At 47.1% G+C, this 15,273-nt stretch overlaps 1 protein-coding gene across 4 annotated transcripts in view; it reads right to left on the bottom strand.

The window, feature by feature from the left end:
• RNF216 (ring finger protein 216) overlaps positions 1-15,273 on the bottom strand; it is a 141,012-nt gene that overhangs the window by 15,839 nt on the left and 109,900 nt on the right. For all 4 annotated transcript variants that reach the window (XM_032872746.1, XM_032872749.1, XM_032872748.1 and 1 more), the window contains exon 14: positions 5,967-6,064. In XM_032872746.1, coding sequence (XP_032728637.1) covers positions 5,967-6,064 — 98 coding nt within the window. The remainder of the gene's footprint in view (positions 1-5,966; positions 6,065-15,273) is intronic.

Below are 15,273 nucleotides of genomic sequence, written 5' to 3'. Positions count from 1 at the left end.
AACTCCGTTCAGTTCATTATCTCTATGGCCCTGGATGAAGTACTCAACTGCTTGGAGACTCAGTTTCCTCATTTTTAAATTAGGAAAACCCAACTTTCTTCATCATCTTTTGAGGATTATTACAGATAAGACAGCAAGTACCCTGGCACAGTGCCTGACACCTACCATTTAGAAAATTACTATTCTGTTTGTTATAGGAGTCCCTGTATCAAGGTCTTCCTTGATAATGTGTTTTATATACGCAAACTGTCTGACGAAGATCACCAAGCCTAAACCTTAGTTATATACACATTTTGGATTTTACAAATTTTTTTCTTAAAATGTTGGGGGAGAGAAAGAGGAAGGGGTGGGAGGGAGAGAGAGAATTCTGAGCAGGCTCCACGTCCAGTGCGGAGCCCGACATGGGGCTTTATCTCATGACCCTGAGCGGAAATCAAAAGCTGGACTCTTAACTGACTAAGCCACCCAGGCGGCCCCCTCCAACCCTGGATTTTAAAAAACTTAGTGTGGAATGGGGAGACACAGATGGGAGACAATCCGACAGCCAGTTTAGAACTTCTTCCTGTTGGCAAGTGCCCACCTCCATGTCAAAATCCCACATTCCCAGGCCCCCTTTTAGCGAGGGTGTCGGCATGCCCTTGAGGAGTTGTAGGCCCTGGCCAATGGGAAGCCTGTAGGAAAGCTACTTGTTTCCAGAAGCACTTTAACTGCTATGGAGGGTCAGATGAGGAGAGCCAAAATGACACATCTTGGTTCTTTACCAAGAGCTGGCACTGCTGAATTACTTTCTTCTGTAGTGCCCTGTTCCTAACTCTAAGACAACACTTGCTACCCTGGCCTATAACCGTGTGTCTGTCTTCCTCTATTAAGTTGAGTTCCTTGAAGGTGTCAGAAAGCATGCCTATGGAGACTAGGGAAGGCAGGAATGACCCCAACAGTGGAAAAGCCCTGAAAGTGGGACTTAACCCAGTGCTCTGTAAACTGCTCTTCTTTCCAAGCAGGAAGCTGGAGTGGTGGCCAGGGAAATGCTTCCCTGCAAAGACTCAACAGTCTGGGGATGAGTTCTGACCTGCAGGCTCTGTCCTTACAGTGAGAAAACAGCCTTCTTCCTCCCACGGCTCCCAAGGTTTCTGCTAAGTAAGGGAAGCCAGGGGAGTCTAGGGTCAAGACAAGTGTTTTTTAATTACTGATATTTAGAAGATGGTCGTAGTTTGCTCCTTAAAAGCTAGATCATGTGCTTAAAAATAGAAAAATGAACTAGGAAATTGGTTGCTATTCATTTAGGTCTAATTTTTGAATGGTCCAAAAGGCAGGAAGGCTCTAGCTTGAAAAGAATTTAAACCCAGTTCAAGTTACAGAAGAACAAATGAGTTCTAAGTTTTGCTGAGCAGGAAACATCATCAAGGAGACAAAGTTTAAATAAAGTGAATTTGTTATTGTCAACTTAACATAGCACACATGTTCATGATTTCTGTTACTCAGAATCTGTGAAGATACTTTTCAATGCTCCCTGTTAAGACTTAGAAGGTTCTGGGCGCCTGGGTGGCTCAGTGGGTTAAGCCGCTGCCTTCGGCTCAGGTCATGATCTCAGAGTCCTGGGATTGAGACCCGCATCTGGCTCTCTGCTCAGCAGGGAGCCTGCTTCCTCCTCTCTCTCTGCCTGCCTCTCTGCCTGCTTGTGATCTCTCTCTGTCAAATAAATAAATAAAATCTTTAAAAAAAAAAAAAAAAAAAAAGACTTAGAAGGTTCTGATGCCAAAGTGTCCAAGATGAAAACCTGTGGCCAAGACACAACTGCGATTTTCTATAGCATAAGCTTTCTGTGTCAGAGCACCTTCAAGACTGATGTGGGGCTTGAGGCTGTCACACTTTGGGGGCCTGGGGCTGGCTGACATTCTCCCTGGGTAGCTGCTATGGCTATAGTATAGAAGAGAAGTTGATGAAAAGAACCAAGGTTGGGCCGCCCGGGTGGCTCAGTCAGTAAAGTGTCCAATTCTTGCTCTTGGCTTAGGTCTTGATTTCATGGTCACGAGTTTGAGCCCTGCACTGGGGTTGGACATGGAGCCTACTTAAAAAAAAAAAAAAAAAAAAAAAAGAACCAGGATTACGGAGTTCTTTCCTGAAGGCTTGGGAAGAGGGTGCATTCATTTGCTTGCTGTGTCCCACCAAGCTGTCAGTCACCAAAGTGATGATGGACAAGGGATGCGAGAAAAGGCACTCCGAGATGAACGGAGGAACACACAGAGTGAGCACCACTCAAGATTGCTCTAAAGGTCACGGAGCTGTTCAAGGCTGCACGAGTATCATCCAAGTCCTCATTCCCGCACTCTTGAGACTAGTACTAGGTAGGGCCAGAATGACTCACACCAAGACAAGACTGCTTTTAAGGATTGTGGTGACCACCTATCCAGTAACATAAAAGTGCAAAAGGGGATGAGAAATCAGTTGACTCTTTTGGGAGAAGAGTGACTTAGGAACTCGATTCTAAACCAGGGAGGAAACCAACAGCCCTACAGGATGTGTTCCTGGGCAGGACAGGAAGAGAAGCCTGATCTGCAGCTGTGTCTCCTGACCTTGTGTTCAAACAGGAAGGTTCACTGCCTTCCCCTACATAACCAATCTAGATCCTATAGCTCTACGAGTATTTGTTCTCACCACTTTTAAGTATGTTGGTAATTTCTGTCTGGGGCCTGTCTTCTTTTTTTGTGGCCTTCACAGGTGAGGCCATTGTGTTCTTTCCAGAGTCCCTGACACTTCCTACATTTTGAATATACTATTCAAAATGTTATATACTATTCAAAATGTTAGATGGCTTTCCTTTGTGAATGTGTGTATATATTTTTTAAACTGTGGTAAAATGCACATAAAATTCCCATTTTATTTTTTTAAACAATTTTATTTACTTATTTGATAGAAGAGACACAGCGAGAGAGAAAACACAAGCAGGGGGAGTGGGAGAGGGAGAAGCGGGAGCCCAATGCGGGACTCAATTCTAAGACCCTGGGATCATGATCTGAGTGGAAGACAGATGCTTAACCGACTGAGCCACCCAGGCGTCCCTATTCCATATACTTAACCACATCTACAAGGTCTCTTCGCCATGTCAGGTAACGACATTCACAGGCTCTGGGGATTAGGACATTCTGCCCGCCGCAGTCTGCCCTCGGGCCTCCAGATTAATATTCAGCCTGCACCCCTACAGTCACCTCAACCTAGGACCGGATCCCAAATCTCACCATCTAAATCCAGTACAGGTGAAGACACTGGATATGACCCATTCTGGGACATACTTCCTTTCCAAAGGGAAACAATGGAAGGAAAAAAAGGAGTCATCACTTATAATCGATTTAGAAATCCAGCTGGGCAAACTCCCTAATATTTCAGATCTGAGAACCCTGTGGTCATGGCGCTACTGAGCAAGCCTGCCTTTTCTCAAGAAAGGTAGCGTGTTTGCAGCTGGGTTGTTTTTAGTCAACCTGCTTCCTTTCTCTAGAATTCTGGGCATCTGGTGGACTTCTTCCCTTCCACACTCTTGTATCTTTCAGGCCAAGCTGCAGTGTTTCTGCTGACCTGGGCACTCTACCCACAGCCAGTTCCTAGAAGAGCCCACCTCGGCTTCGGGTTTCTGCAGAGATGGCTGAGGGGTGATGCCTGAGACTCCAAAAGACTCCCTTGTCTGCCTGAAGGGATCGGAAGGGTTCCCCCTTGACCTCCTAAGAGCCTTTACAGGACTGAAGACTCTGACATTTGGAACAAACCCTTGGTCTTCTCTCCAGGAGCATGCTTCTCCTGACAGCAGAAGTCTTAATTTTGGGGTCTTCTGTCACCTGAGCAGGATGGGAGTTTCAGGAACAACCAAATCTTGTTCCTGCCCCTCAATCTCTCCTGCTCACACTTTCCTCTCGCCATGCTCAGCCTGCAAGTTTCCTCAGCTACACGTCCAGACCCATCATCTACACCTTCTGCTTTCTGCACGACTGAGACGAACCAGCTGAGGTTCCTGCCACCGACATGAGAACACGCTCTGCACGCACTTTTGAGTCCTCATCTGAGGCTCTGTCTGTGGGGGTTCGGGTATTCTCCAGGGCAATTCTGGCTTTGCCCATCATGCTCCTCCCTTGCTTCTGAGCCCTCAAGGGGGAGGTTTCTATAATCCGTATTTCTACTAGTTCAAGGCAATCTAGGCTTTTTTCTACCCTGGTTTTCAAAACTGTTCCAGCCTCTACCCATTGTCCAATTCCAAATCTACTTCCACATTTTTAGGTATTTGTTACAGCAGTACCCCACTTCTGGCCCCAAAATCTGTGTCAGCTTTCTACTGCTGCTGTAGCAGACCACAACTTTATTAGCTTAATGTAATACAATTTTTTTTTTAAAACAAATTCATTCTTTTACACATCTGTAGGTCAGAAGTCCAGCACAGGTCTCCTCCGACAAAAATCCAGGTGTCATTGGGCTGTCACCTACTCTGGGAGAGAATCAATTCGCTATTCCTGTGGGCTGTCAGCAGAATTCATTCTTTGGGGCTGTGGGACTGGGATACCCATTTTCTTACTGGCTCCCAACTGAAGGTTGCTCCCTGCTTCTAGAAAGAGCCACATTCCCTGGCTCAAGGCCTTCCTCCTCCATCTTGAAGGCCAGCAGCAGGAGGTGGAGTCCTCACATCTTTCTGGATCTGTCCATTACTGTACCTCCGAACACAGAAAGGTTCTCTGCTTTTAAGGAGTCATGTGATGAGACTGGGCTCACCTGGATAATCCAGAATCATCTCCCCACCTCAAGGTCCATAACCTTAATCACATCTGGAAAGTCCCTTTGGCCATAAAAGGTAACAGGCTCACAGATTCCAGAGGGCAGTGACATCCTTGTGGGGTCATTAGTCTGCCTATCAAATCTGTGGTAAAGGACAGCTGGGAAACCATTTGCTCAGATTTCAAGCCCTGCTATGCCACTTACTACCCGAAGGATCACGTGCAAGGTTCTTTAGCTCTGCCTGTTGTACCGTTTTTGTAAAATGAGGGTCATAGTACCTACTTGTGCTGGACACTGGAAGACTATTCCCTGCTCCTAATAGTCATTTCCCATGTCATTCTCTTGGTAATGAAACCCACTCCTCACCCTCTGAATTTAAGTTGGACATAAAATCACCCAGCTAGAGATTACATACGGTGTCTGCCTTGAAGCTAGGTTGTGGCCACATGACTCAGTCTAGATTGATAGGGTAGGAGAAGTCACAGGCACGGATGTACGGACACACACACACACACACACACACACACTGCTTACAACTTAAAAGATGCCTGGCTGGCAGCTTTGTTCTTTCTCCTTTTCTGTGGGCTGGAGTACAAATGTGGTTACACTCCAGTCACCATCATGTAGATGAGAATACCACCTTCGGGAATGGTGAAGCAACGTGATAAAGGAACCTGGTCTCTGAGCGACCTCATGGGAAAGATCTGCCTGGCAAGGCTGGGCCATTATAGGAAAAAGAAATGGCCTTATTTAAGCCAATGTATTTAATGAGTTAATATTTGTAAAGTGCTCAGCCACACAGGGAGTGCTAAACGGTAATGGTGCTTATTATTACTGATGGCATTATTCTGCATTCTGGAGGCTATAATTTTGCTTAATGTCTCAGGCCACTAGTATCCTATAGGAAACATGGATATAAGGAACATTAGTGCAATCTAATCTAGTTAAAGTGTGTGATTTGCTTATTTGTTCGGATCAGAAGGAGAAGACGAATGAACATTTACTGAACTCGCATGCACCGGGCACTGACTCCAGGACCGGCTCTATGAGGCTGAAGAGATAAGGAAACGGAGGGGGTTACGGTTGCTTCCTGAGGTCACTCTAGATCTGCATGGCCCGAGAGCTTCCTCCCCACAACACTCACTGCCCTCCTGGCCAAAGGGCAGGCTAACGGGGGAGCTGAGAACCAGCGGCAAGCCCCTGAGGTTACTCACATGGAGGTTCGGTACTTGATGTCATCTTTCTCAGCCAGCTCTTCACAGGTGAGGCCATTGTGTTCTTTCCAGAGTCCCTGACACTTCCTACAGGTTTCCTGGGGATAGAGGAGAGACACAAAGACAGGTCCTGGTGAGGAGACACCACACAAGCTTCTGTGCAACAACAGGAAATGCAAAACCACCCTCATGTGGCTTGAGTTTTTCCTGAAGATGGCTCTCCCCTTCCAGCAGGGATATTTCTAAAGACATCTCTCAAGAGAAAAGATAAGAATCGTGAGAAGAAAGCATGGGGGAAACTTCCTTCTCCTTAGAGCCAAAAAAAAAAAAAAGGGGGGGGTTTCCCCATCACCCAATTGATAAAAGGCCTTCAAAATGCCAGGAACCACCTGAAATAAAAAACAAACAAACAAAAAAAAACAAACAAACCCACCAAACACGGAAGACAGACTTATGTGACCCCGAGTTTTTTTGTTTTTATTTATTTATTTGACAGACAGAGATCACAAGTAGGCAGAGAGGCAGGCAGATAGAGAGGGGGAAGCAGGCTCCCCGCTGAGCAGAGAGCCCGATGCAGGACTCAATCCCAGAACCCTGAGATCATGACCTGTGCCGAATGCAGAGGCCCAACCCACTGAGCGACCCAGGTGCCCTGAGTCACCCAGGTGCCCTGAGTTTTTCTTTTTTAAAGATTTTATCCATTTGAGAGAGAGAGGGAGAAGCAGACTCCCCACTGAGCAGAGTCCAATGTGGGGCTCGATCCTAGGACCCCAAGATCATGACCCGAGCCGAAGGCAGATGCTTACCCAAGTAAGCTACCCAGGAGCTTCCGATCTTGGGTTTCTAAAAATGAACTACCGTAAGGCGCTTGAGGGCAGGGTCTATTTGGATCTCCTTAATTTCTGTAATCCCTGTGCCCAGTGTTCCTATGTTGGTCAGACACAGATTACATCTGTTGAACTGAAGAATGGTCTAGATTAGGATTAGTAGGGGTCCTTACGAGAAATACCCCCCTCAGTCGTTCCTTACTTGTAAACACTGATATCAACCTCCACAGCTTAACCCCATCTATAAACTTAATAAAAAAACAAATTTATTTATTTGGGAGAGAACGCGAGTGAATGCGTGAACAGGAGGAGCAGAGGGAGAGGGAGAGGGAAACTCAAGAAGACTCCGTGCCAAGCCTGACACAGGGCTTGATCTCATGACCCTGAGATCAGTACCTGAGCTGAAACCAAGAGTCGGACGCTTAACCAACTTTGCCATCCAGGCTCCCCTATAACCATGAATTTAAAAAAATTACTGCTTTTTATTCTAGAAGCTTTCCTACTTTACAAAATTTCTGTGTGTCAGGAACTATTTCACATCCACAACAAGAATTTAAAGAACCTTTAACCCAATTAAATTTCCATAAGTGGAAATTACAACCTTAGTAAGTATAATGAAGGAAAAGTTGGGTGTTGTCAGCTTTAACTGGGATCAGCTTTAACTGATCAGCTTTAACTGATCTAGTCTCTGGAGGGGAACGGTGAAGGCTTGAGGAAGTGGAGTCTGAGTTCTGAAAGATGAGTCAAAGACAGCGAAAGGAGAACAGCATTCCAGACGGAGGAAAAGAAAGAGAATACTCTGGCAGACAAAGCTGGGCAAGTCTGGTTCCCGTGCTGGACTGCGGAGAGTGAAAACAGGCCCGGTGAAGTCTGCAGGGACCAGGCCATTTGGATGTGACCATCAGTCTGGCCTTTGTCTTAAGGTTGCCAGGAAGGCCTCAAGAAGTGTCCAGCGTGGAAACACCATTAGCAGGTAACTGGTTTAAGAGATCACTGTGTGTGGACAACAGCCTGGAGGGAGGAAAGAATGAACATGCCAAAGACACTCAGGAAACTGAGAAAGTCACCCAGTACAGAGCCTGAGAAGTCCCAGACCAACAGAGTGGGTGAAGGCAGAAAGGAAAGTTCACTGACTGGAGAGAACTCAGGAAGGGGTCAGGATGATTTCTCGGTTTCCGGTTCGTGCAACGCAAGACACAGATGGAGCCTGGCAACAGTGGAAAAGGTCTGGCTTGTCCATCTGTGGGACGCCACTGGTGATGTCTGGTAGTGAGCCTGAGGGGGTCAGTGTTTTGCATTTGGGAGTGGCCGGGTTGGGGTCGCCCGAAGATGTACTAGATTATATCCTGATGTCAATTCTAGAAACACTCCGATTGGTGCTTTCGCCACTTCATTACTGAACTTTCTCTAACATATACCGCCGAGATGACTCAACAAGGCACAGAACAGCATGTACAGTATAGACGGTACCATTTCTACAGAACAAAGATGGAGGTGGTGGTGGTGGTGGTGGTGCTGGGGGAGAATACGGAGACCCTATAAAGTGAACCTGGAAGGTTACCTAGGAAATTGGTAGTGCTGACTGTCCCGAGTGGCCGGAAGGCAGGGGGGAGACTTCTTACTGCAGGCTGTTATCGTCTTTTGAATCTTATACTATATATGTGCACTAATTAAAAAATAAATTACATTTAAAAAGATAGACAAATGAAGCGGACTGCTGGGGGAGCTAAGAACCTAAACAACCCTTTGATGGATGTGACTAAACAGGCTTCAGTCAGTGGAATGAGGCAGGTAGGGGTAGAGATGAGCCCATTAGAAATTCGATATCACACACCACTGCTTCCAAGGGCTACGATGTTCTCTGGTCCCTACCTACATTCCCCGCCAGTGAACAGAGGCTACATCAGTAGGGACTTCATTATTACGCACCAAAATGTAAAGCAGCCCCAAACCTGTTTTTTAAGAGACTTTGGGCCTGACTATTCTGGGAAACCGGAGGATAAACAACAGCTGGAGAATAGATGAGCTGGTATCTGGATCCCAACCTTTTGAACAATACTGGCCTAGCCACCCCCACCAGGAATGACAGCTTGACAACAATGCGCGGCATTTTTTTTTTAGCATTCCTGGTGATGCAGTTATTAATTCATGGGACCTTCTTCATAAGGAAGAACCCATTTTCTAAGGGAGACACGGTTGTAACAGAAAGCTGGCCTGGCCAAATGGAGTCACTTGTGAGCAAGAGGATGCCACCGTTCACTTCCAAAATCACAGCAATTCTCTGGCAAACCCAGGGGTAGATTTTCAGCCACAGTGTTTCTCACTGAAGGGACCAGGGTCCCAGAGAATAAAACGGAAATGTCTTTTGAAGAGACTAACTAGCGAAACATTGAAACCCACAATTAATGTAAGGCAGGAGAACAGCAACCTGGGTGAATTTAGCATTTGGAGCTTTCTGTGTTGTTTCTTTAAAACGCATCGTTCTCTTATAAACACAGTGTGTATTTCTCTGAATTGTAATTCTCTCAAGCACAGTGAGGCTTTGCTCCTAGACTCAACAAATGCTTTAACAACATTAGGCAGAAGAAACGTTCTTGCACATTTCTAACACAAAGATAATTACGTTCTTCAAAGTGAGGCTAATGAGAAGGTCCTGAGGACCATTTTGGAAGCGGCGTACATTCTGCATGCAACTTCCCAACACCCCGCACAAGCGCACCCAGCCATCAGACCTTGATCGGCACAGGGGTGGGGTCACTAAGGACTGCTGTGGGTCTGGGTTCTTCACCGCAAGAGAGAGATTCCTGGTCAAGTTTTACGGTGCCCTTTAGTCTTCATGATGCATCAAGGTGCTCGGACTGCTCACTGAGATCTCAGCTTTTCTAATTTAAAGAAAACACTCCAGAGCCTCCCTTCACCCACTTTCTGCTGCTTAAATACTGTTCTCTGGGCAAGGCAGCAGATTAAGCTTGGTTTCAGACGACCCTTTCAGAGAGCTGAGAGCTCTTCATTCAACAGCTTTTCAAAGACCAGCGAGCAGTGCCCCCGTCATCACCTCACCTCTGCACAGCTAGCTTCCTGCTGCTGGCAAGGAACCCAAGAGAAAGTGAGACCAAGAGTCCAACTCACCAGACTGTCCTCTTCGCTTACCGCCCCTCCAGGCCTACTCTGAAGTGGCCTGGCTCTCTGTGCACCCTGCGTCTTACCCTGCTGGACTTCCAGCCTTGTCTAGGGAGTGGAACACAGTAGAAACTGCTCACTTATTTTTAAATGGTTCCTCCAGTGAAACTTCTAGATCCACTCTTTATGGCAGAGAAGCTGCTGACCTAGAAATGGGGCATAAGGCTGCGGCTGACTCAAACAGAATCTCTGAAACTCAAGCTCTGCCATCTCAGGCACTCCAAGAATGGTGGGGCTCTAAGTCCCCAAGCCCCTTAAATCAGAAGATGAGGCCCAGGAACCCGACTCTTTACAAATGCTCAGCAAACTCCAGGAGCCACAGGGCCATGTGTGTTCAGACCACACTTGTCTCTCAATTGTCAAGGTCACCGTTTCTTCCCCACCTCCAGGTCAAGATGACAAATGCACACCAACTTAGTCCAGCAAGAGACTGATTTTAAGACCATGAAACTGATGCCGGGATCCCTGAGAAACAGTAAAACCAGGCAAACTTAAAATTCAGCAGAATTGGGGCCTTTCCTTCCTTTAACTGAGGAAATCCGAGAACTTCTGTTTTTCCCAGGGTAAGGGTGCACACGGTGCGCTTCAGTGTAAAAGTGTACACACATTCAGGCTTGTGCACACGTGAGAAAGACAGCCAAGAAGAGGGAGAGGAGCTAAGTCACACAGGAGTTCTTGAAGGAGTTGGCAGCTTCTTGGGACTGAATAAGACAAGAATCATGAGGGATGAGAACACATAGGCAGGCAACACATACAGTACTCCTCCCAACAGGACTCAGATCTCTCTGGGAAATGCCTTCCCCAGCTCCAAGAGCCATCAGAGCCAAGTATCTAAAATGCAGAACCAGACCCCCCAAACATTCCAACAATGAAACACGATGTTAATATTTTAATGAGCACAAAAGAATTTCACATCATTAAATAAAATTATTTTAAGTATAATTTCATCCCACCCTCTTAAACTTTCTGTATCTAAGTAAGTTCTGCAATGTATGTTCTGACAGAAGCTATAAATAAATTAGTTGGTGATAAATAAGTAACCGACACACACTGGGGGTATTCTGCTCTACACAATTCTGATGCAGTGAGCAATCACAATATTGTGCATCTCCTGCTCTAGATACTGGAAAGTCACGGAAGGGACCTAGACAGGCCAGCGATCGGTCTGGGGGCTTGTTTTTCCAAAAGCTTTGATGAATGGAAGAAGCTAGACCAGAGGTGGGAAGATGGCTGAGCAGCAACTAGAGGAGTCTATGGAAGAGACGAGGGTGAGAGAAGCCTGCAGTGATTCTGGGCTTCCGACTTAAGACACTGCTAGGCTGCTGGAAACATGAACTTGGATCAAGTGATGCAGGAGCAGCAGATCTAAGTGACAGTGGGAAGAAGAGGTGTGAACGTAAGTTTAATTTTAGACTAACTTACTTATTCTTTTTATTTATTAATTTGAGAGAGAAAGAGCGAGCAAGCACACCCACACACGAATGAGGGAGGAGGAGAGGGAGAGAAAGGATCCCAAGCAGACTCCGCACTCAGCATGGAGCATGATACGGGGCTTGATCTCACAACCCTGAGATCATCCAATTAAGAATTGGACGCTTGACTGAGCACTGGACATTGTATATAAGTATCACTCCTGATACTGTCCTATTGCTTGTCATATGCTGTAGGAGATGCTGGGGATAGCTATAAGCAAGTTAGACTCACTTTCTACCTTTTTTTCTTTTTTAAAAAGAAAGCTCTATGCCCAATGTGGGGCTCAAACTTATGACCCTGCGATCAAGAGTCATGTGCTCTATCAACTGAGCCAGGCATGCACCCCATTACTTTTTTTTCCCCTAAAGATTTTAATTTATTTAGGGGCGCCTGGGTGGCTCAGTTGTTAAGCGTCTGCCTTCGCCTTGGGTCATGATCCTGGGGTCCTGGGATTGAGCCCCTTATCAGGCTCCCTGCTCGGCAGATAGCCTGCTTCCCCCTCTCCCACACCCACTGCTTGTTCCCTCTCTTGCTGTGTCTCTGTCAGATAAATAAAATCTTAAAAAAAAAAAAAAAGATTTTATTTATTTGAGAGACAGCAAGAGAGAGACGGAGGGAGGGAGAGATAGAGGATGCAAGTGGGTGGTGGGGGAGGAGCAGAGAGAGAGGGATAGATAGACTCTGTGCTGAGCATGGAGCCCGTTGCAGGGCTTGACTCCATGACTCCATCGCACCCTGAGCCAAAACCAAGAGCCAGATGCTCAACTGACTGAGTTGAGTGCCTCCACCCGCCCTGCAACAACCCCTTGAAGTGTATGTTTTAATGAAGAAGAGAAATACGAAACAAACAGGACATGGCTACAACAGTGATGGGAACATTTTAGAGGAATAGCTTGGGAGCCCAAGAAAGCCTTTTTAAGGATGTGACATGGAAGCAGAGCCCTGAAGGGTGTTGCAAAGTCTGCCAGATAAGGGGGGGAAGGGGGTGTGTGAAGGCTCTGATGCAGGAGAGGACCTGTCACTGTAGGAGCGCAGAGGAAGTTAGTCTGGCTGGAGCTCAAGGGGCAGGGCTTGGGAATGGCCAGTGAATCCTGCTTCCTGCTACTTCCTGCTGCAGGCACTGAGGCTGGAAGAAGAGTCTGGAAAGCCAAGGCGTGGGTAGGAAATGCAATGATCTGAGTTACGTTTTCAAAAGATCATGCTGTTTGCACAGGCAGGGAATGGGTCCCGGTGGTAGAGACTAGATTGTAGGATCTTACAGCCATCTCCCCACTAGAACTTGGGCCAAGTAAATAACTTCTAGGGAAACAAGCCCTGGGGTCTGGATTTGATTCCTGGCCAGAGCTCCTCAGAGCCCTCCACCAATAAGGCTACGACCTACTTCCTGAACCAAGCTGTGCCAACACTGAGCCTGGCAGGAGTAAGGCCGGCCTGTGACTGGGGAAATGGCAAAAGGCCTATCTTTTCTTGTTAGGAATAAGAGAACCACTTCCCCAACATGGCTTCAGAAAAGGACTTTATTTTGACAAGCAGACAGAATTTCAGTTTTGGCTCTCGAGAGGAGTTGCCCACTGAAATGCTGTCTGTATGTATGGGAGCATCATTTTTAAAAAAATACATTTTATTTTATGCCCCAGTTTTTATTTAAATTCAAGTTAACATACAGTGTAGTACTGGTTTCAGGAGAACTGAGTGATTCACATCACTTATATACAATGTCCAGTGCTCATCATAAAACGTGCTCTTCTTAATGGCCATCACCCATTTGGCCCATCCCAATCCACCTCCCCAAAATTTCAAGTAATCTCTACACCCAACCTGGGGATCAAACCCACAACCCTGATCTCTAAAGTCACACACTCCACCAACTGAGCCAGTCAGGTGCTAAGGAAGAGAACAACTTTTTTCTCTTTTTAAAAAAGATTTAGGGGTGCCTGGGTGGCTCGCCTGGTTAAAGCGACTGCCTTCAGCTCAGGTCATGGTCCCGAAGTCCTGGGATTGAGTTCTACATTGGGCTCCCTGCTCAGTGGGGAGTCTGCTGCTCCCTCCAGCCCTCCCCCCTCTGATGCTCTCTCAAATAAATAAATAAAATCTTAAAAAAAAAAAAAAGATTTGAGAGACAGAAGAGAGAATATGAACTATTGGTGGGGTTGGGGGGCAGTTAGAGAGAGAGGGAGAGGGAGGGGAGAATCCTAAGCAGACTCTGTGCTGAGCCCAGAGCCCACCACGGGGCTTGATCTCATGACTGAGATCACGACCTGAGCTGAAACCAAAAGTCAGATGCTTAACCAATGGTACCACCCAGGCACCTCAGGAAGCGTCTTTAACATGTGTCTTGACCTCACACATCCCTCCCGCTAACCCCCAGCCCTGGCTCAAGGTTCCAAACCTGTATGTCTTCCACTATGCGGTGCTTTACACACACAGCTCATTCACATCACCTTGACAAGGAAATACTGGACCATTATTTCCATTCTTTTTTAAAATTTAAAATTTATTTGTATTTTTTTGAGGGAGGAGGGGCAGAGGGAGAGGGAGAAACAGAATCCCAAGCAGAGTGTGGAGCCTGATGTGGGGCTCAATCTCACAATCCTGAGATCATGACCTGAGCAGATACTTAACTGACCGAGTTACCCCTCCATTCTTTTTTAAAAAAGTGAATGAGAAAAGGAAGGCTCAGAGAGGCAAATTAACTTGCTTAAGGCCATGAAGCTATGGACTCCGTCTGCTTGCTTCCAAATCCACTTGCTCTTTCCACTGTGTTCTCAGTGCTTGCCAGCATGGTGTTTGCTAGCAAGAACAGGTCATTGTTTACTGGAAAACCCAAGGGCACGAGGCTATGAGACAAGCCCTGAGGTTACAATGAGCATCTTGTGTGAGAGCAGATGAAAGCACGCAAAGCCGCGGAGAGCCAAGCGCCGGGGTCCGGAGGGCGCGGACCAGAAGCTGCAGCTGCGCAGGACGCCTGCTTCCCCGCGCTTCCTGGAGAGCTGGGGATGGCCCAGCAAGAGGCAGGGTGGGCCAGGATTAAGCCCGAGGATATCATTTCTTAATGATAATGATAGGAACCTGCAAATCACAGCAATCTTAGACTGGACACAAATGAGGAAGTTCCTTTTCCGGCTACCCCTGGCCAGCTGCAGGTCTGGTGGGGCACCAGAGGAAGTGTGTTTTTAGATTCCCATTAGATGAGCAAAGGCGCTCAGTGGGAGTGTTCCACACCAGAACCAAGTACCACTTACTTGGTCCTTCTGTCACTCAGCCCCTGGGCCTTCATTTGTACACACCTGCCACTCACTTCCCCAAAGGTGGCCAGGACAATGCTCTACAGAGACCTGCTAATGACAGTGCCGGAGACCACCATCACTCCATCACTGCTCTGGGTTAAGTTTTATTCCCACTGAGACTGGTAAGGGAGACATTTCTGTGCTAAAAGGAATAGTAACACTCTCCCTTTCCCTCCCTTGCCTCCTTCAACAAACACCTTCTGAGAGTGAGCCTGCCACTTGGACCAGACTCTATTCCTAGTGAATGATCAATGAACAAATGAGTTCTCACTCCACACAGTCTACGTTCTGACGGACAAGTAGATAAAGGTCCATTCTGCAGGAAGACCATGAACACTCCAGGCATGAGTGGGGGCGGGGAGGCCGCCCTTTGACAGTGGTGTGAAAGACAGCCTCGAGCCTGGGTGGCGTTCCAGTGTGAACCTGAAGGGGATCTGGCATCATGGAAGCAGGGGGTGGCGGGAGAGCAGGAGAGGAGCTCCGAGAAGCAGCCCTTGGGGGCCTCATGGCCGATCCCCAGCTGGAGTCCAGGGCCAGCAT

This window comes from Lontra canadensis, unplaced genomic scaffold (assembly GCF_010015895.1).
Source record: "Lontra canadensis isolate GAN:19392208 unplaced genomic scaffold, GSC_riverotter_1.0 scaffold45, whole genome shotgun sequence".
NCBI classification, from domain to species: domain Eukaryota; kingdom Metazoa; phylum Chordata; class Mammalia; order Carnivora; family Mustelidae; genus Lontra; species Lontra canadensis.
The sequence above is the reverse complement of the archived record's forward strand: the minus strand, read 5'-3'. Positions and strand labels throughout refer to the sequence as shown.